Source organism: Daphnia carinata, chromosome 4, assembly GCF_022539665.2.
Source record: "Daphnia carinata strain CSIRO-1 chromosome 4, CSIRO_AGI_Dcar_HiC_V3, whole genome shotgun sequence".
NCBI lineage: Eukaryota > Metazoa > Arthropoda > Branchiopoda > Diplostraca > Daphniidae > Daphnia > Daphnia carinata.
In genome coordinates this window covers 3,564,927-3,587,008 of record NC_081334.1, presented here as the reverse complement: position 1 = coordinate 3,587,008, position 22,082 = coordinate 3,564,927, and the positions used below count along the sequence as shown (strand labels likewise).

Sequence of the window (22,082 nt, the reverse complement as noted above, 5' to 3'; positions counted from 1 at the left end):
CGGCGCCCTGCTGCTGTAACTATGAAAAAAAAAAAAAGGATTAGATTGAATACTAATCAATTGATGGTGTATTTTTAGATTTTCATGACGGTCAGGGAAACATTGCAGCCACAAGCTCATTCTCTGTTTGATCTGAGGGACAATCACAAACAGCCAATAACAACAAGAAATCCTTCCCCGTTTTTCTCTTTTCGTTCAGTGTGTGTAATACGAGTACAGTTGTTTCTTTCCAATGATTAGTAGTAATGGCCTAGGCGGGACCAGAGGAGTACCTCCTTTTAGGACAGAAAAGGAGTTTAAAGAAGAGGAGAAAAAAAAATCTAAAAAAGTGAAGGGAGGAGAGAAAAAATAGAAACAGTCGGGAGTTGATTTTCCTTTCGCTGGTGCCTGCTTGTTCCGACTGCATCCTTCATGTTGTTGCCGGTAGTCCGTCCTTTATCATTATTCTTCTGCTTTGGGAGTCTCAGCAGCTTTGACTGGTTCGGCGGTTGTCGCAGCAGGAGTTTCAGCTACTTTGACTTCAGCTGTCGATTTCGTCTCGACAGTGGGCGCCTCCTTCTTGCTGGGTTCGTCGAAATTGTCCACAAGATCGGGAACTTCATCATCTTCTTCGGTTGTGGGCAATGTTGCCGATGACGCACCTTGTCCACCAGCAGATGCTCCTACTATCCTTTCCTTCAAGTGTGCCAAACTTTCAGTTGGCAATTGATTGAGGATGGCTGGCAACATATCAGTGATGGCTGAAAACCAAACGACAGGTGAAATAAACCTACGAAAGACATTTTCCATTTTCCATCTTACGTTTGTGTTCAGCATGGCCGGTGATGGCAAAAGTGTTGGCCGCTAAAGAAGCCTGTACTTTTGGGTTGTTGAAGTGGATGATTGTTCCGTCATCCTTGAACATGTTCACTTCCTCAATGCCAGGGATGTTGTTGACGGTCAGCTTTTTCAAGGAGCTCTGCAGCTTCTTGTCATCAGTGGTGGCTGTACGGTGGACAACTTTCTTCTTCCTGCGAGCAGTGCCAGGGCCCCCGATCCTGACCTGAGATTGCAGTTTTGCCAACTTCTCTGCATTCATTCTAGATAAAACAGAAAAGATACATTTTAAGGAGTTCTAAATTGATTTACACACTACACACAACATGTATGTTGTACACTGATAGCAAAATCATGAAGACTATTTTTAACCGACTAAGACCATGCGGCCGAGATTGTCCGTTTATAAACCAATTGTCAAAATGTCACGTCACGTGAAAAGCAGCTCAGTATGGTTTTAGCCGGACTTACTTCACTTCAGCACAAATTTCTGAGTTCTAACAAGTAAATTTAAGAACAAGAACTGCGGGAAACTGTTAAAACGAACCTGTAATTAGTCTTAGGCACGTGAAGCACACGAGATCGCGGCGAGGAGGAAGATGGCGGTGGCGCGGTACGACGAAAATGTGTTTAGGGCTAGTTTAGGGATAGTCAATTGAGCGACTATACAAATTCCGCATATCTTCTTCAATAATTTTTTTTTAAACTAACGAACCGAGTTCTAGATAACACTGTAAACTTCACAAATATTTAAAAGGCCGAAAATAAATTAAAATACTGAAAATGATTTGATGTTTTTTACTTTGTTTTGACTTACGACGTACCTGCGCGAATTTTTAAACGTCGTCGAACGTATAAAACCAAATGGAAAGAACATTTCATGTAGCCATCACAAATTTTTGAACAAATTTTCATTACTACATGTGTTAATGTATAATGTTAATGCTGTGCTTTATACCATAATTACGTCAATTTGACAACTGCACAAATTGTACGCAAGCATAGTCCAACGGATATTTGTTGCAGACGAAACCTTAGAAAGTCTTCTGCTTCCTTACTACTGTTCATAAGCCAGTAATGATTGCCCATAAATTTATCGAGGCTTCTTTCGTAAGATAGGAAATCCGTAAGTTGTAAGTGTTCAAAGTTTAAAGGATTTTTTCGTAACTTCAAAATGCCTATCGATTGCTCTTCATAGATTACGTAATAAATCGAAAGAGACCGTGGTATTGCAAAAAAGAATCTATTGACTAACAGTGAGTCGATACATCCATTTCTCTGCCAGCAAGATCGATAATTGTAAACGTCTTACTTATTAGACAACTGTTACCAATATACGGTACATCGTACAGCAAAAACAAACCCAAAAATAGAAATAAAGACACCAAAACAGAAAATAAAAGCAGAGTTGACTGTTGCAAGAGATCATTGCCAAGTTGTGGTTTTTTTTCTCTACAAGACGAGAACAATGGGACACAAAAGTTAATGCTACATGCACATCAGACCCAAACAGAGATTTCTTTCATATCTTCGCTCTTAGCACAAACATAATGCGTTAGCCGAAGGCGCTATGACTGGAATACAAAAACAAAAAAAATGAAATATGATATGATTGACGTTGTGCAGTGTAACGCGAGTGCTTGATAGAAAAGAAAAAGGTTTGGAAGTAATTTAAATATACTATGATATAGCAGATTTAAAAAAAAAAAAAAAAAAAAAAAAAAAATAGGATGGCATGACTGTTTTTTTTTTTTTTCTTTTCTTTGTTTTTTTTTTTAGAGGTGAGAAACAAAAGAAAAAATAACTGTTCAAAGGTGAACTGGAGGTGGGTCCGAAGCCGGACGAGGTTGGCAGCAGAGAGCCTCTTCGATGGCGACGAGCTCGTCGTGGAGCTCGACGAAGCTGGGCCGCTCGTTGGCCGAGCTGTGCCAGCAGGACCGCATGACGGCGTAGATGGCGCAGGAGGCGTGTGCCGGCGGCTGGAGCATGCCGCCCGACTGCAAGTAGCGGACGACCTCCTCGTGCGACATGCCCTGGTAGGGCTGCTGGGCGTAGGAGAAGATCTCCCAGAGGCAGACGCCGAAAGCCCAGACGTCTGAGGACGTCGTGTATCGGTTGAAGATGATGCTCTCGAGCGGCATCCACCGTATGGGTATGGCGTCGTTGTCGGTGCCCGTGTAGTAGTACTGTTGCCAGTGGACCCTCTGAGAGAGTCCGAAATCGGCGATCTTGACGGTGACGCCTCCGCCGCTGCTGGGCGGCCCGTTGGAGCTGACGAGACAGTTGCGGGTGGCCAGGTCGCGGTGGACGAATCCCCTCTGCGAGAGGTAGAGCATGCCGTCGGCGATCTGCCGGCCCATGCTCGTCAGATCGGCAGCATTGAGTTTGACGTCCTTGAAGTCGACGTTGGACGAAGCCGACGATTCGGGGATGGCGATGTAATTGGACGGGCAACAGGAGCGCAAGTACTGCCTGAGATCGCCCAGCTCCATGAATTCGAGTAAGAGACACATGGGCTTGCCGACGGCGCAGACGCCCAGCAAGCCGATTATGTTGGGATGGTCCAATTCGGCCAATAGGCAAGCTTCCTTCTCGAAATTCGCGCACATCTCATCGTCCGCTTCTTCTTTAAGTGTCTTGACGGCCACGATTGTGCACGGCTCACCTTTCACCAGGTTAGGAGCTTTAGCCTTTTTTAATTAATCAAAAAAAAAAAAAACAAAAAAAACAAAACAAATGAGGACGGCTGTCCATTAATTTCTTAGGGAAGGGGAGGGGAACCTACTTGGAAGACGCGGCCAAAAGCTCCTTGGCCAATGTCTCTGATGTAGATGATGTCGTTGCGGGGATATTCGAGTTTCTCCAGCGACGGATCGATGCGGGCGCCGACACACTGGTAGGTCGAGTTGTCTCGCAGCTTCTGCAAGTCGATCGATTCTTTCTGTATGAACGCATAAACGAAAAATAGAAGCGATATTGAAAATAGAAGCGAATCATGAAATAATAATAATAATAATAATAAAAACAAACAAACAAAACAAGCAGCTGCAGGCCGAATGTTCTATTGCTAACGTCTCTCGTTTTTTACTTGTAACGAAGGAAGCTGGTAGCCTTGTTTGTGCTTCAAGGCCCTCTGGCACAAGAGTAGAAACAGGAGGAAGATGAGTAACGAGAGGAAACCGACTCCGGCCAGCAGCAGAACAAATCCGGGAGTGAAAGTGGCTTCCATTGGAAGCAGAGTCACTTCGACCTCTGAACGACCTACGCAAGATGTTTTAATTATTTCCAAAATCCCCATTTTTGAAAACGGATAGGATCGAGAACAAGAATAACCAACCGCATTGCGGGATGTCGCAGTGTTGCCACCGGACCAGCGGGTCCGTCGTATAACACCACGGCTTCGGCTCCTCTCCGCCCGCGTTCCGGCAAAAGTTTTCGGCTCCCTGCATCTCCGGGAAGATGTTGAGAGGCGGGCGGTTGTGCGAGTGCGGCTCCTGGGCGTCCCACCGCTGGCAGGCGATCCCTTCCTTCGTCACGCTCACGTTCCCCTGGTAGAATCGGCCGCGTCCTTTGACGCACGACGCTAAAAGACAAAACAAAAAGAAAAAGCGCAATCCAATCAAAATCCAATAACATTCCAAAAAAAAAACAAAAAAAAAACTGACTGGTCACTTCGGCTGGAACGAGTTGAGTCAAATGGCCACGCGAGCAACTGGGCGGATCTTGGCCGTACTTGCTACCGCTGCTGGACATGAAAAAGCTACGCGATCTCATCCTGGGCAATTTCTCGCATTTGGGCAGGCGGAAGTGACCCCTGGAACCGAGGTAGAATCCCCGTTGTTTGTTGCTTTCCAGCTGAGCCCAATCGTCGACGCAGAAGAGCTGCCTCGTCGCCATGCTAATCGATAAACAATTTTTAAAAATGTTTTTCAAGTTTTTCATTATTTTTTTTTTTTTTGTTTGGCCGAAAGTGTAAAGTTTTGGAACGTACCAATCTTCGTAACAAAGAGGCAACTTGCGTGCAAATCCATCTTCGTCTAGATGGCACTCGGGAAACGCGTACAAGCACAATAATTTCTAAAAATTGAAAATTTCAAAAAAGAACTTTTCAATCAAAAAGAATTTCGCTAAAAAAAATTCAATAATAATAATAATTAAAAAAAAAAATGAATAAAAAATAGGCACCTTTGCGGCTGATTGGCAGGGCTCTCGCAAAGTGCGGACGACTTCGTCCCAGAGTCCGTGGACGAGCTGCTCGTTGAGCCAACCGCCCGTCTGGTCGCTGCTGCTGATGTTGTACCAGACGGACGACGGATTGCTCAACTGGCCGCGGCAAATATGGCCCGTGTAGCGGCCGCAATATCCGGCCCCCGCTTGATTATCATTGGCTTCATCTTCTTGTTCACCTGTATTCGAAATCAAAAGAAATGAAATGCAAAAAATAAAAAATAAAATAAAGAATCGAAAAGAAAAGAAACTGTCATAAACAAATGCAAAGCGTTTCTCACTCTTCCGACTTGTGAAAAACAGAAAAGAAAAAAAAAGTTGAATAATTGTGTTACCTCTCACGTCCGCCGGGCGGACTCTTTCCAAGTTGAACATTCGCGTGTCGGTGTGCGTTTGACGTCCAATAGTGTTCCTAGCTGAACAAGTCACGTTAATCGTCTGCCGCCAGCTGTCGTCCTCCTCTGCCTCCTGCTCGTCTTCCTCCTGTCCGCTCTCCCACTCGATTGCAACTGCAGAGCGAACGTAACCTCGTTCAGCCCGTTTGATTTGCTGCCTTTCTTCTTCGACCAAACGCACCTGAAAATAAACAAACAAACGTTGAGCTCTCAAAAGTTTTGGTCCTTTCTTGTTCTCTATTTCGTTACATCGAATTTTTCTTTTTTTTTTTTTTTTCAAAACCGAAAATGGGAGATGAATTGAGCCTATTGTGCACTTGACCAGTTGGTCTATTGCGTGTCGCTTATACGATCGATACGGTTAGTTTTTTTTGTTTTTTTTTCGCTTTCTCAAGTACATCACGCTCTTTAACCATTTTGCAGGCAAAAGCTTTTTCAAAAAGGTGCCATACCCGCTGCCCGTTTGAATACCAAGTTTTAAAAGAAGGGACCCCCCCCCGCTCCGCACACATAACACACACGACTTTGGCAAACAAAAGAGAGAGTCTCCACGTCCTACACACGCGAACGTCACGAGCTTTTCTTGATTTCTTTTTTTTTTCTAGATTCCAAAGAAAAGCGAGAGAAGTTGAAAAAGAAAAAAAAAAAAAGATAAGAAATCCAATATGTGAAGAGGCGAGCAAGCGAAGAGTTCTTAAGAGCGGCCATCACGGCCATTGACATTCGTGCCAAGAGTTTGTTGAACGAGTTATGCCAGATGTACATATAATATCTGCCACTCCTCTTACTGTCCCCTTTTGGGGCATTTTCTTTTTCGTGCCAACGGCCGATAGAAATGGCAAAAAAAAACAAAACAGAAACATCGTTTATAGCTCTCTTGTGTTCCAATTGATGTCGATGACGGTGTCCTTCCGCCGGCTCTTCTCACTTACTCGGTTTATGTCACGAGGTTTTAACATTGAACAAATGTACGTTCCCTACACACACACACACATAGTCAAAAAGGGAAGAGGCTGGGGGGGGGGGGGGAGGGGAACAATAAATCAGCGATCAAACAAAGAATGATTGCGTCGTCTCATTTCTTTTGATTGCTCCCCGCCAATCGTTTGCGGGATAGGAAAACGAATCACGGGCGGACATCGAGACCTTCATCTTTTTGCGGCCACGAATTTAATGCGCACAGTTTTCCGGCATAATCATCTTCTTCGCTTATTCCTACCACGCAATTGCGTCACGGTCCAATCAATGAGCACAAAAGAAAAAAAAAAAAAACGTGGAATACACACACGACGCCTCCCGCTTCACTCTCTTTTCTTTTAGCTAACTCTATTGCTGTCTATGAGACATTTTTTTGTTTTCTAAAGAAACCTGCAGGGTTTAAGAATCGGTGTCGAGCGAAAAAAAAAAGAAAAGGTTCTCTCTTTTATTCAAATTCTTTGATGAACGAACGGCGTAAAAACTGCCAACGTAAAAGACAAAAGAAAAGAAAAATCAAATGCAGTCGGTCATCGATCCCTATTGTTTTTGAAAACATCTTGCGGTTCCATGCGTTGTGTACGTGCCTACCGATCGAACGTGCTCTATCATCCACGATCTTCTTTCATCCTATACAACCCGAGGGGTAGAAGGAGGAAGAAGAAGAGGGAACAAGAAAAGTATTCTCTTCCGGCCATATCCGCCGCCACGAGACGATAATTTGACATGACATTAATAACCAAGATGAAGTCAACGGTGCGTGTTGATGAATCCATATGCCATCATCATCATCATCGCAGATAGTGCGGAATGCGGATGAGGAAAAAAAAAATAATAAAAAAGCGGAAGAAGAAAAAAAAAAAGGAAAAGAAGGGGACGCTTAATTTAACGATCCGGCGCCAAAGCCTACTCTTCCACTCGGAAACATCTTTTTATTTTATAAAAAGAAATTTTTTTTTTTTTTTTCCTTCTTTTTTTGTATGTGTTGTTATCCACCTTTAGGGCATGATACTCTCTGCGTCTAATTGGCTTCCGGATCGAGAGAGGAAAGTTGGAAGTTAACGACGAGAAAGAGCAAAAAGCACACCATAACCGACCAACTCATCATTGCCGCAGTTCTCGAAATAAAGCTTATGGCTTACGCGAATCGGCACGCACACACACACACACGGTACATATACACACATACACAATGCTAATCAATACGTCCTTTAGCCCTCCCCTCCTCTATATACCGACCTCGCTGGCCCCGGACGTCAACTCCCCTACGCACTAGATCTATTGTCATTTTTCGCAAAGGGGCTCGTACGAATTTCTACTTTTCCGTCCATGTTAGGGGTGCCATGTCTTTTTTTTTTCCCCGATGCCCTCACGCTCCAATGAATTAGAACGAAACAGTTCATTGGCTGTCCCTTCCTCGACCCTTTGACAAAATCCTTTGCTGCGTGTCATCCTGTCACCGGTACCCATCAAATATATTTTTTATTTTTTTTTTATTTTCGACGTTTTCATGTCAAAATGAAAATTGAAAAAAAAAAAAAAAAAAAGAAGCCAACCTGGTGCGCGCTGCTGTCGTTGCTGATGATTCGCCAGTGGATGACGGGCGTCGGATGGCCAAAAGCCAAACACTTGAGACGTTGCTGTCGTCGCTGTTGCCGCAACGGGTGGATCAAAACAGGCGATTCCGGGTAGTCCGTCAAGACGGCAGCCACTAAAGGATTTTTTAATTAAAAAAAAAAAAGAGAAATTTAAGTACGCGCCCTTTTGGGTAGATCATTAAAAGAAAAAGATCGATGCTCCATGTAACAAATCCCTTTTTCGTCAGGGTAAAAAGGGGCCATTAATTTCCTGAAATTGATAGCGTAAAAATCGATGTAATGGAAGCCAATGGGCATAATAAAAGAAAAAAGGAAGGCAAATCAATCCAATGATTTATGAAATAAAAAAAAAAAGAAAAAAGAAAAGCCCCTCTCTTTATTCGCTAATGATGGGCAGCTTTTCTTAGATTTCACATTAGGCGGTTCCAGGATGAGACAAAGTATAACAAACGAAGCGAATTCAAGTTGAGTGTCTGTACGATTATTATTATTTTTTTAATGCTCATCGCCATCGTCCCGGCCAAAACCTAAAAACCCCTCGTCGAGTGGAGGTCTTGTTCATTAGACGGAAGAATCACGTCCGTCGGACTATACAACGAGTTTGCTAAGAGAAAAGACTGCGGGAGAGAGACCCTGGAGAGAGAGAGAGAGAGAGAGAGAGAGAGAGGCTCTCATCTATTAAAGAAGTAGAAGCGGGCTCAGTTTGGGTAAGCGCGAAAACCGTAGACCATAAAGAAGGAAAGTAAGTTGCAACCAAGTTGAGCGCCACGAGAGAGATGTACCAGGAGATTAACAAACGGAGGGGGGGGGGGGGCTCTCTCTTCCGCATAGACCAACATCTCACTAACTCCCCGCTCTTTCTCATCCATCCGAGACTTGCACTCTCCGTCGACTCGACTTTGTCCTACATATTCTTACATTATATACATAGACGCGCTTCCTAATACATGGGAAATGATTGGGGAGATGTAGCGTGTATCCCCGTCGCAAAGATCCCCTTAAAAAAAACAAAAAAACAAGAGTTAAGCAAAAGGAAATAAAAGAATAGTTTGTCTCCTTCCTTGACGCCATTGTGTGTCCATGGAAATGAACATGTGTGGCCTAACGTGTGTGTGTGTGTTCGGATCTGTAGACGTGTCAATACTACTAAAGAACGCGACGTTCTTTGCCTTCTTTTTTTTTTTTTTTGAGCGACACGTCGTTGTCGTCTACCTTTGAAAACTCCATTACTTTCGGAAGGAACAACGGCGAAGCTTCCCGTTCGTCTCCAGCCCCCCCCCCCCCTAACATCTGACGAATATCGGATTTCCTTTTAGGCTGGCGCCATGAATAAGGAACAAGACGTTTGCACTGAACCCTCAAAATGCGGAGGAAAAAGAAGGGAACAACGACGTTGGGCTGCATCATCAACAACGTCGTTTTCAGCCCCCCCCCCCCCGCCGCATTTTCTATCATCTCAAAGATAAATTGGAGGAAATTTACACTATCAAAGGTTGAGCTGCAAATAATCACACACGAGAACGCACTAGCCCATTATCTCGTTTAGAGCCCCGCTTCCCATTTAAACACAGACGAGCTTGTTGTTTCTTTCTATTTACCTTGAATGCGTAAGTAGATGAACGATCCGTACACTGTCGACGTGGTGGATGTAGCAGTAATACTACTCGTTAATGCCGCCCCTCCTTGGCTCGCTTGCTGGACGTCGTCGATAGCTGAAACGTCGGTAGCGTTGTCCAGCTGATCGAGTGTCGGCTTTGATACGTGAGAATCGCTGTCGTTCAACGACTGATCTCCTTCGACGAGGCTAGTCCCGACGTTATCGACGCTGCTGGATGCGACACACCTGTACAGGCCCTCGTCCTCTTCTGAAATGGAGGCGAAACGTAATGCGGAGCCGGTAGACTGATGGATGAGGCGGCGGGAGCGGCGATGGTGGTGGTGGCGGCGGCGACGCCGTACGAGCCCCTCGCTCTTTAGTTCAGCGTCGTCGTGAACGGCGCCACGGTACGTTGCCCATCTTTGCCATCGTATTGTCAGACCGGGTTTATCTTCCATGTCGGGCAGGTGGCACTGCAGCGTTAATCCGTCACCGAGCACTGCCTCTACCGTTTCAACTTGGCCATCTTGCACTGTAATACGAAAATCCAAATATAAAACCGAAATGAAATGAAAACAAACGGAAATAAGTTGCAATAAAACAATGAAATATGGCACACGGTTAAGTAGACAATATCTACGGGGGGGGGGGGGCATTTGTCGTTTATATTTGACGGTTTTATTGACTTTCAAAAGGGGACCCATAGCCCGGCCTCTTCTCTTCTCCCAAGAAATAAAATGGTTGGGAGCCTATTGATCAACTTTCTTTACACAAATCATTCCTCATTAATCTATACGTAAATACATAGTATGAGATATTCCCCCCCCCACCCCCTTAAATCGATTCGAAAAAAAAAAGACATACAAAAGAGCGAACTTAACAAAGAAAAAGAGAAAAGAAGAGGACCGGAATAAAATAAGGGGAGTAAAAAAAAAAAAAAAAAAAAAAAGAAGAGGGGGTTGATATCGAGGACGACATTCAAGCTCGTCAGAAAGTCTTTTCCATACATAACCAGCAGCGCAGGCTAAATCCTTTTTTTTTTCCTTTCGATCTTTGATCCGTCCGACGGTATATTCTTTCATTCTTGTCGTTGAGACCTCCTCTTTTTTTTTTTCTTCCTTATTTTATTTTCATCACCATGGCCCATTCCAGTTTTCTTTTTATTTAGCCTTTTCACGTCTCGAACAAGGAGCTCCTCCCTTTTTTTCTACACGCTCCAACGATATCCACGGAATGAATAAACAAGTCCCAAAACGATTTAACCTGAGGCAGACAGGATGATCGAGTGGAATAAAGCTAAAATGGTGGCAACTGACCTCTCTCTCTCTCTCTCCTGGCCATTCAAGTTGCACAACACAACAATTGGAACAGGAAAAAAAAAAAAAAAAACATTTTATTTATTTATTTTTTTTTTTCAAGATCGGTTGCTGTCATTGTCGATCATCGTCGCCCATTTTCATCGAATTTTTTTTTGTTGATCTTCCCTCGGGTGGGAAGAACTGAAAGGATGTCGTTGGCATCCCATCAACGGAACAAACGACAATGACGTGTGAGGTCGAGCGCACACAACATCAACAAGCGTTTTACCCAAACATCGTTTTCTCTCCCTCCCTACGCTTTTTAACCCTTTCGTGCAGGGGTGGGGGTACTTACTTTTGGCCATCGGGGTAAAAATAAAGACGAGCCAAAAAAAAAAAAAAAAAAAAAAAACGATAACGTCATCCACTGTGGCGGAAAAGAGTAAACTCTCATTTTGATGCCCTACCCCTCACGCCGGAAGCTTAACTATACAGAAACACAATCTCTTCGTTCGTGATTATCATCTTCGCGTGTGCGTCCCGTTGCGACGTTCATCTTTTTTTTCCCCCTTGCCCCCCCCCTCCCCCCCTTAAAGGATTGTGTTTCCTTTTCTCCTTCACTTCAAATAGACGCATTTATGTCATCTCCTTTTCGCTTGCTCTATTTATTTGACAGATCCGCAAGCGAAAAAAGAAAAAAAAAAAAAAAACGTATAGGGGGATCAAAGATTATTGTTGGCCTTAGCGAACTGGGCCAGCAGTCCTAAAGACGGTCGAGAAAGACACACACACACACACACTGTCGTTTACAGATGCGACGGTAATCAAGTCCGGAACGGGCGAAAAAGAAAAGATGGGGGGGGGGGGCACCATCAGAGTTAACGGAAAACTAACGACGGCGATGTTAGTAGCAGGGTGATAGTTATTACATCCGATGTCGACGTGATTGAGAGATGCGACATAAAGAACCCCTCCCCCTCCCCAGTGCCGTAGAGTGTCTTTTTCTATTTGTGTTGCCGGATCATCGGTCACGTCTTCAACCAGGACTCGAGAGGTACCCATTGGAGAGAAAAAGACTTTTGGATCAAGTGGCACGGCCGGCCCACGGCCAACAAGAGAAAGGATACCTTTAAATATATATCTAAAAAAAAAAAAAAAAAAAAAAGAAATGAAATCAAATAATAAAAAAGAAAAGAATACGGGCGACACGCAGACCGAGTCCCTTGATGTGTCGAGTCCAATAATCCAATCAACACTGCCGGGCAACGACCAGCCAGTCGGGAATCTACGTTACACTTTCGCAATGGTTCTCGGCTGGGAGTATAAAGGAAGGACGGATCCCTTAAAAGATTTACTGTTATGATTTTGTTTCCTTCTTTTTTTTTTTATATATATATATATCTGTCTATTCTTTTTCTCCGGGAATAGTTGTGTGCGTGAGTGAGAAAAACACCGCGGTATACCTACAGTCCTGCAGACACGTCATCACGATAACAAATAGGATCATTGCGCAGGGGGGGGGGGAGGGAGGCGGTTTTTCTTTGTTGTTGTTGTTGTCTTCTCTTTCTCCAGTCGTTTTTGATAGTATATTATAACCTATTCCGCTGTGACACTAGCTCCGGGAAGCTACCCCCATTGCTCCCATTTATTTAACGAGACTATACGACTCTTACAATCTTCTATCTTTCTTGTTTGTGTTCTATAACACGGAGAGAGAGAGAGAGAGAGACCTATTCTGGAAAATGCAGACAGTAATAATAATGGTGTCGAAAAAGATGGACTAGATCTATATTTCAACGGCTTAGTGGGTAGGAAGTAATACTACTCTTCAAAGCGCCAGTGTGTTGGCGCAACACACACGGATACGACGAATATTTCTTTAAAAAATAAAATCAAATAAATACACCGTTGCCTAAAGCAACGAGACGGATGGATCAAAAGACGAGGCAAAAAAAAAAAATAATAAAAGTCTTTTCTCAACAACTCGGGATTCTAAAAAAAAAAAAAAAAAAAAAAAAAAAAACACGATAAGAATTGAATGAAATGTTTGGAATAAATGAGAAAAATAGGAGGAAAATGTCCATCTACATGGGGTACATCTTTTGCTTGATGTCTCTGAAGAAAACGAACGATTTTCCAATCATGTGCAATAGTAGCGCTACCTTTTTCTTTCCCTCTAAGTTTGAAATTCCCAAATTTAATCGTATACTTTCATTTCAAAGAAACCAGTTTTTTTTAAACCCTACTGAAATGGTGAAAGTTTGTCATCTAAAAAAAAGGGGGGGGGGTTGAGCTGAAAACGATGACAAGAGAGACCAATCTGTGCGGCTGACAGGTTTCTGATGATGCGATCAACCTCTTCAGAAATAAAGCGGCAAGTAAAATGGAGAAACGAAACTGTTGAACAACAACAAAGAAGGTTATGGAAAGCACACAGAAGCAAGAATGAAAAAGAGAGAAACACAACGACGAACAAGTCAAAGAAGCCCGTAATGTTTTTCTTGTTTCCTTCCGATTGAATTTGGCCGGGTTCAAAACTTGCCGTCAGTTCGTTCTCTCCTCCCCCCCACAACACACAACCCGGAGGAATTGAAATTCCCATCAACTGTATCAACAGATTTCTCGACCGTAACTTAGGGATGAGCGAATCTTAAAGGACCTAGAGGCTGTTGTCATGACAACATCCGAGACACGGCGCATCTCAATTCGTTTAGCGGCACCGCTCTTGTCTAACATCCTCAAAAGGGCGAAGCGAGGACGTAGCCCCCGTGAGCGTGTCAAGTCTTGAAAGAGGAGAAACGCCCGTCACTCGAAAATGTCACTAAACTTTCGGATCGATTAATCCCCCTTGTTCTACCTCTATTGGATTCCTACAAAAAACATTTTACAGCTCCTGATGAGCGGCACGACAGCGGACTGTCAACAACCCCGCCCAATCTCTTAATAGCTACACCCTCATCAGCACGTAGGATGAGCGCGAGAGAACAAATTATGTTTCAATTACACCATCTTAACATTGTTGTTAGTTTCATAAATGTGCACCCATGCAACAATTGTTCAATTTAAAAAACGTGGGCGGGGGGGGGGGGGGTTTACACTGCCAAGCCCATAATTTTACTTCAGACGAAGCTGGACCGAAATGAGCATGTATAATTAATGAAATAAACGACTAATAATAAGTAGCGATGAGAGCAAAAAAAAAAAAAAAAATGTGTCGGCAATATCGACCGATACGACGGGCTAAAAACGTTGAAGGCAATCATACAGAAAAGAGAAAAAAAAACGGATCGATTGTTCCTGTCGATCGGGTTAGCATCCGTTTTTTTCTTTTTGTTATTCAACATAGACACACACAAAAAAAAGAAAGACAGGAGGGGGGGGGGAGTGAAGAAAAAGATGAAGACGACCAAAGTAGAAGAAAGAAAAAGACAATCGACAAAAGATCAAGACGGAGGAGGAACTGGTCCCCAATCTCGACGGCCCATCCGGATTCAGTTCCGGATGCGAAATCAAGTTGGCCTTTAGCTTCTCTTTTCTCCCCCCCCCCCCTCTTTTTATTTTGATGAGCAAAAGGTGGGAGGGGATTGTGACGACGTTTTTTTTTTGTTTTTTTTTTCTTAAAATCTCTTTTCGCTGTGCAGCGCACGCTAAAGACTAGCAGACGCAAGTTGAGCTGGCTCAAAAAGTTTTGCAGTTGAGATACGAAACAATAGACTTTGCACTTCCACATTCTTAGCTGACATTGAATAATTTCATCACGAGCTGTTCAGACTGTGAAAGCATTCAACCAAGATGAATACAAAGGGGAGGGGGGAGAGTAAGAAGGTAACATCTCACGGGACGGCCCTGTAGGAAAGCGCCTTCGACGGCCTGCGTGAAAATAACTATCCATTGCACTCGAGTGCCTAAGCATTTCTAAATGCTTTTCTACCTATTTCATCAAACGAGCCATTATCAAATGAATTTCTTGTTAGACGTAATAAAAATCGGTTGACAGTTTGACTGGCAATGGGACGTCGTGAAAAAAGAAAAGAGCCACGTTCTGAATAGAACAAGAGGAGGATAATATGCCTGGCTATTGATATGATAAATAAAAAGGACGGGTAGCGAATCAAGATTTGATTGCGCCATTCTGTGATTGTGGCTATCCATGTTAGACCTGAAAGCTTTTATGGATCTACATAAAGAGCCGGAGAGAAAGGCCTGAAATGATGTCAATAGATGGACCGGAACGCTTTGACAAACGACGCTGATTGTTCAATGTTCGTCATCTCTGTGGTTTACGGGTAGTCAGGACCATGGAAACGGCTTTGAAACTGCGAGCATTTTCCGCTTCGGACAAGATAAACCAACTTCATTTCCGCCTATTTCGCAGAGTTTATAAACTCCCTCATACCTTGTGGTGACGCCAATCCTGTTGTCGAGCTGAAATCCACGACCAGGAGGAATAAACATGATGCTACCAATGACGATCGCATGGTCTGCTAAAGTTTCCGTCTCTTGTTTGCGATCCTCTGTCGAGGAAATCAACTGAAAATAAGCAAATACAGAAACAGGATCGTTAAATAAAAATAAAACTTTAAGGAAAAAGAGGACAAGTTTCATCTGACAGGCAATGGATTTCATTTGAGAATATAGTCAGGGGGAGGGTCGTGTTATTTGTAGGTTACTTCATCCTCAAGCTACTGCCAACAGCATCAGGGCGGAGTTTCGTGCTCCACAGCTAAATCGCAATTAGTACCTTGACAGCAGCCAAATCGTCATGACAGTAAAAGCATTCCTCATTTTGATTAGCATTTATGATAGTTGGATTTTGAGTTCTTCATCCATACTTTCACAACAAATGGGAAAACGATTACTGGCAAAACTATTCTCAGTGCATTGATTTTTACATTACATTCTTTAACTATATTGTCATTTAAAACCATTATAGATCCATTATCTTTCTTGAAAATTGTAAAAACTATACTTGTACTCCAGTCTGGACTTCTGAAGTGCAGTTGACATGTAAACTTTTTACGAGTTCATCATGGCTTCAACGTTTTGCATTTGCCAATCTCAGATTACTTACATAATTAAAATTGTTTTTTTCCCTAGTGCTCAACATGAGTCTGAAGCACAGTTATAATAGAAAATATGCTGGCTTTTCCATTAATAATCGGGGTAAACGTTTCCTGAACTTGGTATAGCCCCTTTGGTTTTACTACGTCATGAAAGTATAATACACACACTATCGACTATACCATATCCTCACTAACTATCTCGGCTTTTAATCACAGTCAAAGGTGGTAGATATTTACTTACCCTATATTGGCATTTTGTTATAAGCCAGAACTGAATAATATTATTGGGAACTCGGGGAAAAGTTGGAAGTCTAAGTAAGACAAAAAAAATTTGATGGCTAGCAGAAGCTTTTGGCGTGTTTAATAAATGGCATCGCAGTGCCACATATTCTTTTACAAAAAAAAACAAAAAAAACACTAACTTACTAATGTACTGTACTTTTAGATGGAGCAATATGTGGCGTATTTTAAATAGTATTAACTCATTATATTAATATTTTTCGTTGTAGTTGTAAATTTGAAGAATTGTCGCCCCTGATCTGGAAAGTCACGTGACTCTCTTGAAAACTGAGACAAAACGTTCTACAATTGAAGTTCACAATTGGTGAGGTAATGAGGTATTTGGCGTTCACCTCATTTCTTACGAACCTGTGAACCTGACCTCGTTTTATCTCAAAGCACAACCGAGGTTTGGGTAATTAGTTGAAGCAAAAGCGAGTAATTTCTGTAAGTTAAATACGTATATTAAGTATTCATACCTTGTATATTGCCCACATTTGTAACTATTAGGATGAAACTGATACGAACGGATAATTGATTCCACTTTGTTAACAAAGTCCCCTTTAATTTCTCTTCGATCGATTAGGACAGGCTTTCTGAAATGGGTGATGATTGGGATGATGTGCTTTACTCAGTTCCACCTCAAGGCAGGGGTGGAGGTTCTTGGAATAATAACAACCAAGCAGGAATAAAACCACCTGCTGGCAGAGGAAGAGGGGCAGCTACATTGGCCAGCCAAATGAACAGTGTGAAGATCTCAACTGACGATGAATGGGGAGTGGGAGTTCAAACTGCAAAACCTGTTCCTAGCTCTAATGGATGGGATGCTCCAGCCACAAATGCTGGCAATTCCAGTGATTGGGGAGCTCCAGCGTCAACTGCTCCTCCAAATACTGGTGGTTGGAATGCACCTGAAACCACCTCACAATTCAAGAACGATTTTGATGACCAGCCCCGTGGTGGTGGATGGGGCACCTCTGGAGGAAATGGATTCAAAGGCACTGGAGGTGGTGGAGGAGGTGGTCGTCCATGTCACAAGGTAAAGAAGGAAGAAAACTAGCATGCTCGTCAAACTTTGTTTTGTGAATTCTGAATTCCTTTTGTAGTGTGGAGAAGACGGTCATTTTGCCAGGGAATGTCCTAAAGGCGGTGGTGGTGGTGGCGGCGGCGGCAGTCGGCCTTGTCACAAAGTAAGTGTTCTTGTCTTTTCAGTGTGGTAACTTAAACATGGTTTTATTTAACAGTGTGGAGAAGAAGGACATTTTGCCAGAGAATGTCCACAAGCTGGTGGGGGCGGTGGTAGTGGTCCACGGACTTGTCACAAAGTAAGATGAAAATATTTTAATATATGTTCAAACTTAACCTTTCAGTGCTTTTTATAGTGTGGGGAAGGAGGGACATTTCGCGAAGGAGTGTCCACAAGGAGGCGGCGGTGGGGGAAGTCGTCCCTGCCATAAGGTAAAAATACTATTTGGGTTATTATATTCTGGTTTTGCTAATCCATCGTTATTAAACAGTGTGGAGAAGAAGGACATATTTCCAGGGAATGCCCACAAGGAGGTGGTGGGGGAGCTCGTACGTGTAATAAGGTAAATATGAGACGCATTCTTTGTTTTTTGTTTTTTTTTTACAAATTTTTCATGTTTATTTTTAACAGTGCGGAGAAGAGGGCCATATGGCAAGAGATTGTCCACAAGGAGGAGGCAGTGCAAGCAGCAAGTGTTACAACGTAAATGTTAATTGTATCTTGCCATAATGTCTTTATGTTCTAGAGTCCATTGTTTTACCCCTAGTGTCATGAAGCTGGCCACTCCTCGAAAGACTGCCCGAATCCATTCAATGAATTGACGGAAGACGGAAAGCCGCGTGAACAATACATTCCGGAAGCTGTGACGTGCGATGAAAAGGAACTGTTTAAGGGCATCGTCTGTGGGGAACGCTTCAGCAATTTTGACAAAGTCGTCCTACAGGTAAGCCATTTTTCGAAACTGTATTTTATGATTTGGAAATATCTATTGGGTTTGCTTTAGGTTACAGGAAAAGATGTACCTCAATACATCACATCATTCGAAGAAGCCGGCTTGCGCCCACTACTACTTCAGAACATTAAGAATTCCGGCTACATTAAACCCACACCTGTACAGAAAGCTTCAATTGCAGTTATTCTCGCCAAAAGAGATTTGATTGCTTGTGCTGTCACGGGCTCCGGCAAAACGGTAATTCAATTAAGTAACCCTGGTTAATTTTGAAACCTTGATGCCGTCGTACTGTCTTGATTTGAATGGGTCGGTATGAAATGGGCAAGTTGAGGTAAAAGTAATTTTGAGTGGGCACGTCGGTGATTGCGACTGCTATAAGGTCCAATTGCATCTAAGATACCCAACAAACCCTCCGTGATATTCTTTGATTAAGTAATCTAAAATTTTACATTTTTTCACGTAGGCGGCGTACTTGGTACCGGTTATGAACATTTTGTTAGAACAAGGTGTTGCTGGTGCGTCTCACGCCATGGTTCAGAAGCCAGAAGTTGTCATAGTCGCACCCACTCGTGAATTGGCAATTCAAATTCACCGCGAGGCTTGTAAATTCTCCTACAATTCCATTTTAAAGTCTGTGATTATTTATGGAGGAACTGTCACGAGCCATCAGCGGTCAAATCTTCAAGCTGGGTGCAATATTCTCGTCGCGACCGCGGGGCGACTCAAGGATTTTCTCGACCGTGGAGTATTTGACTTTTCCGGGGTCAGGTTTTTAATTTTGGACGAAGCTGATCGAATGCTTGATATGGGTTTCGGCCCCGATATTGAAAAAATTGTCAACCATCCAACGATGCCTCCGAAAGTATGTTCTCGATGGCTTTTCAGTATGAGATTTGACTGATGTAATACTATTTGTTTCTCTGTAGGGAATCCGTCGTGTTTGTATGTTTTCAGCTACATTCCCAGATGAAGTACAAGCGCTGGCTGCAAGTTACATGGAAGACTACATATTCGTCACAACGGGCATTGTCGGTGGCACCAATCCGGATGTTGAACAGCTGTTTTTCCAGTGCTCGAAAAGAGATAAGAGAGCTAAGCTGATCGAAGTTTTACAAGATATCGGTGATGCCAAGACCATCGTTTTTGTCGACAGCAAAAAGACTGCGGATTTCGTCGCTGCATTTTTGTGCAATAACAACTTACAAGTAAGATTTAAACCTGTTGTGAATTGGGTAAAGTGACTTAATTTTATGTCTATAGGCTACCAGCATCCATGGTGATCGTCTTCAGAGTCAGCGTGAACAAGCGCTTCGTGACTTCAAAAATGGTATTAGGAATATTCTCGTGGCCACTAATGTTGCTGCCCGTGGTTTAGGTAATACTTTATGGGTTCTTCGTGCGTTTTTTACGGATTTGATGTTTGTATTGTTTTTCCTAGATATTGCCGGCGTCAACTATGTCGTAAATTATGACTTGCCAACTGATATTGAAGAGTATGTTCATCGTGTGGGTCGAACCGGCCGCGTGGGAAATGTTGGAAAATCAATAAGCTTCTTTGACGAAGAAAGAGACGGCCCTAACGGTGGAAAGTTTGTATCTTTGTTAACTAAGGTAAGAACCTACTCCAGTTTGACGCCTAATTATATTCTATGCCCTTTTGTTCTTAATTAATAATCCTACACAATTTTTTTTAGTCCAACGCCGATGTACCGCCATTCTTGCAAGCGATGGTCTCAGGCGTGAGTGGAATGGGTTACGACTTTAGCGCCCCTTCGACTCAAGGGGGCTTTGCTAGTCGAGATATGCGCCGAGTAAGTTTAGACCTAGGTAGTTTTTATAACTTGTAGATCTAATTTAATCTATTCGCAGTTCGGCGATAAACCTGGATTTGCTGCCTTGCCTACTGAAGTTGAAGAGAGTTGGGATTAACTCAATGTCGTTCACTTGGTTGTCTTATTTTGGAGTAATCCAAAACCAAAGTTCTTGTCCAAGAACATCTTGGAAATTACCTGCAATGTATGTTTGAAAAATTTGATTACGTGTTTGTTTTGCTAACCCAGATACCTCAATACAGAACGAATTCATTTTGTTTAAGAAAACAGTTTACTGGAATGTTTTGAATTATAATTTTCCATTTTCAGTGCTTTTTTTTTTATTTTTCAAATAACTACATATCTATGGAAATCTTAAACTATACATGTAAGGACGGTTATGGCATAACGGTAGCATGCTGTCCTACAGTGCGAAAGGTCTGTGGTTCGAACCCCAGAATGTTTAATCAACATCATCCGATCGTCGAGAAGAAATGATTTTTGAATTTTTGCCATTTTGCGTTATTTTGACAAATAAACATGTACTATGAAGAAAAAGACGTGCCTGGCGAATCTGAGTATAGAACCCTATGACTTCTGCTTCTGAAGCCAGTGATCTACCAATGAGCTATTTTATATATTTATATATTGAAATATTCGGCGACTGAATGTAGAGAATTAACTAGAAATCTGACCAGTAGATGGCAATAGCAGTAAAACAGAAAGAAAACGATATTTTTTGAGGTGGGAGGAGGTGAACGGATTGCCATATACAACAGAAGATACTAAAAATGGTGTGCTACCAACTATTAAGTGTTTTGATTGTGTTTTGGAAGTCAACCACATGAAATGGATTATTTCTTATTTAACGAGATCAGCTATGCCAGCTGTCAAACACAAAGCCTGGTAGCATACTCTGGCTTTCACATTCAATCATGTGATACAATTACTCATTTAAAGGTATAAGGCTTACATTTTGATACTAGAATCCAATTAGTATGATTCTACTTTCAAGGGATAGCTCATGATACTTTATTTACAAAGTATAGAGGCTGTGACAGTGACATAAGTGTTATCGTTAGAATATCTTCGTCTGATTTTGCAGCACTTTATCCCTTCATCAACTGTCAGTTCGGATCTGACAAACGTGGTTTATTACTCTGTGTCGTGTGACCAACAAAACTCACCACCGTTTCAGCAATCTTCCTGCCATTCCTACCTACCAACCAACACACATACACATGGACCCAAAAACCATTTTCCCGTGGTATTTTAAGTTTCTTTCTTAGTATAATATGACTTTTCTTTACATTTAGTATCCCTTCATAGGACTGCCAAGTCTTTACTTTCTTCTTCGTAATTCCTGGCCCCACAATCTTTTTCGTCTTTTGTTAACAGCTGTAAGTCAAATAGCCATCTCTGTTACAGTTTCACCAACAAAGTTTTCTTTCCCATAAATTAACAGTTTACTTTAACTTCTACCGTTTAGAGCTAGGGCATTTTCCTTTTTTGTCCCATGTAAAAAGACCTTCAAGATTACAGTCTCTAAGTATTAATTCTCTCAAGCCATGTAAACGTAAGTTTCCATTTGCCCGTTCAAATGTAATATTGTAATATCGTTGTTTGTTATTTAGGTAGCGCCATGACAGCAAAATGAAAAAAAAAAAGTGATGCAATGCCGAATAGTAAATAAGCAGTGACATGTAGGAGATCATCGTGGAACATCGTGCAAAATGTTGTTGTATGGCCCGTCTTCGCCTCGTGGTCGCGCCATCTTCGCCTCGCCCGTCGTCCCGTCTTCGCCTCGCCCGTCGTCCCGTCTTCGCCTCGCCCGTCGTCCCGTCTTCGCCTCGCCCGTCGTCCCGTCTTCGCCTCGCCCCGTCCCCTCTTCGCCTCGCCCGTCGTCCCGTCTTCGCCTCGCCCGTCGTCCCGTCTTCGCCTCGCCCGTCGTCCCGTCTTCGCCTCGCCCGTCGTCCCGTCTTCGCCTCGCCCGTCGTCCCGTCTTCGCCTCGCCCGTCGTCCCGTCTTCGCCTCGCCCGTCGTC

The 22,082-nt window shown here is 42.9% G+C and overlaps 3 protein-coding genes and 1 long non-coding RNA gene across 5 annotated transcripts; 2 read left to right on the top strand and 2 right to left on the bottom strand.

The window, feature by feature from the left end:
* Nucleotides 1-308: 308 nt before the first annotated feature.
* LOC130694355 (transcription factor BTF3 homolog 4-like) lies at nucleotides 309-1,495 on the bottom strand. Of its 2 annotated transcripts, none has more exons than XM_057517433.2 (3): nucleotides 1,364-1,495; nucleotides 802-1,079; nucleotides 309-740 (listed from the first exon to the last, which is right to left on the bottom strand). In XM_057517433.2, exons 2-3 carry the CDS (start codon nucleotides 1,076-1,078, stop codon nucleotides 442-444), a joined length of 576 nt encoding a protein of 191 aa, XP_057373416.1. In that variant the 5' UTR covers nucleotide 1,079; nucleotides 1,364-1,495; the 3' UTR covers nucleotides 309-441. The 2 variants fall into 2 exon arrangements, with proteins under 2 accessions (XP_057373416.1, XP_057373417.1); XM_057517434.2 differs by having other exon boundaries at nucleotides 1,288-1,431.
* A 548-nt stretch (nucleotides 1,496-2,043) lies between these two features.
* LOC130694327 (tyrosine-protein kinase transmembrane receptor Ror2-like) lies at nucleotides 2,044-16,301 on the bottom strand. The gene is made up of 12 exons (XM_057517395.1): nucleotides 16,211-16,301; nucleotides 15,303-15,436; nucleotides 9,610-10,140; nucleotides 7,970-8,124; nucleotides 5,379-5,619; nucleotides 5,002-5,222; nucleotides 4,808-4,893; nucleotides 4,482-4,714; nucleotides 4,154-4,399; nucleotides 3,905-4,077; nucleotides 3,602-3,757; nucleotides 2,044-3,506 (listed from the first exon to the last, which is right to left on the bottom strand). The coding sequence occupies exons 2-12, from the start codon at nucleotides 15,382-15,384 to the stop codon at nucleotides 2,625-2,627; spliced, it is 3,006 nt and encodes a 1,001-aa protein (XP_057373378.1). The 5' UTR covers nucleotides 15,385-15,436; nucleotides 16,211-16,301; the 3' UTR covers nucleotides 2,044-2,624.
* A 238-nt stretch (nucleotides 16,302-16,539) lies between these two features.
* On the top strand, nucleotides 16,540-20,328 carry LOC130694362 (probable ATP-dependent RNA helicase vasa-like). Its single transcript, XM_059495013.1, has 14 exons — nucleotides 16,540-16,695; nucleotides 16,835-17,287; nucleotides 17,355-17,438; nucleotides 17,493-17,573; nucleotides 17,766-17,837; nucleotides 17,906-17,977; nucleotides 18,042-18,218; nucleotides 18,279-18,464; nucleotides 18,691-19,089; nucleotides 19,154-19,432; nucleotides 19,488-19,602; nucleotides 19,666-19,838; nucleotides 19,922-20,038; nucleotides 20,097-20,328. Exons 2-14 carry the CDS (start codon nucleotides 16,850-16,852, stop codon nucleotides 20,154-20,156), a joined length of 2,253 nt encoding a protein of 750 aa, XP_059350996.1. The 5' UTR covers nucleotides 16,540-16,695; nucleotides 16,835-16,849; the 3' UTR covers nucleotides 20,157-20,328.
* Nucleotides 20,329-20,799: 471 nt separating this feature from the next.
* Nucleotides 20,800-21,679, top strand: LOC130694371 (uncharacterized). Its single transcript, XR_009001998.2, has 4 exons — nucleotides 20,800-20,998; nucleotides 21,144-21,305; nucleotides 21,368-21,438; nucleotides 21,528-21,679. It is a non-coding gene; the product is annotated as an uncharacterized LOC130694371 (long non-coding RNA).
* The last annotated feature ends 403 nt before the right edge of the window (nucleotides 21,680-22,082 follow it).

What these genes read in the sequence shown, in the direction of transcription:
- LOC130694355 (XM_057517433.2), bottom strand. Translation starts at nt 1,078, where the DNA reads ATGAATGCAGAGAAGTTGGCAAAACTGCAATCTCAGGTCAGGATCGGG. An exon ending in CGGCCATGCTGAACACAAAC is followed by an intron (nt 741 to 801) that starts GTAAGATGGAAA and finishes TTTGGTTTTCAG; the next exon opens with CCATCACTGATATGTTGCCA.
- LOC130694327 (XM_057517395.1), bottom strand. Translation starts at nt 15,384, where the DNA reads ATGCGATCGTCATTGGTAGCATCATGTTTATTCCTCCTGGTCGTGGAT. An exon ending in CCGCCCGGCGGACGTGAGAG is followed by an intron (nt 5,223 to 5,378) that starts GTAACACAATTA and finishes TTTCGAATACAG; the next exon opens with GTGAACAAGAAGATGAAGCC. An exon ending in CTTTTGGCCGCGTCTTCCAA is followed by an intron (nt 3,507 to 3,601) that starts GTAGGTTCCCCT and finishes TAATTAAAAAAG; the next exon opens with GCTAAAGCTCCTAACCTGGT.
- LOC130694362 (XM_059495013.1), top strand. Translation starts at nt 16,850, where the DNA reads ATGGGTGATGATTGGGATGATGTGCTTTACTCAGTTCCACCTCAAGGC. An exon ending in GTGGTCGTCCATGTCACAAG is followed by an intron (nt 17,288 to 17,354) that starts GTAAAGAAGGAA and finishes TTCCTTTTGTAG; the next exon opens with TGTGGAGAAGACGGTCATTT. An exon ending in GTCCACGGACTTGTCACAAA is followed by an intron (nt 17,574 to 17,765) that starts GTAAGATGAAAA and finishes GTTATTAAACAG; the next exon opens with TGTGGAGAAGAAGGACATAT.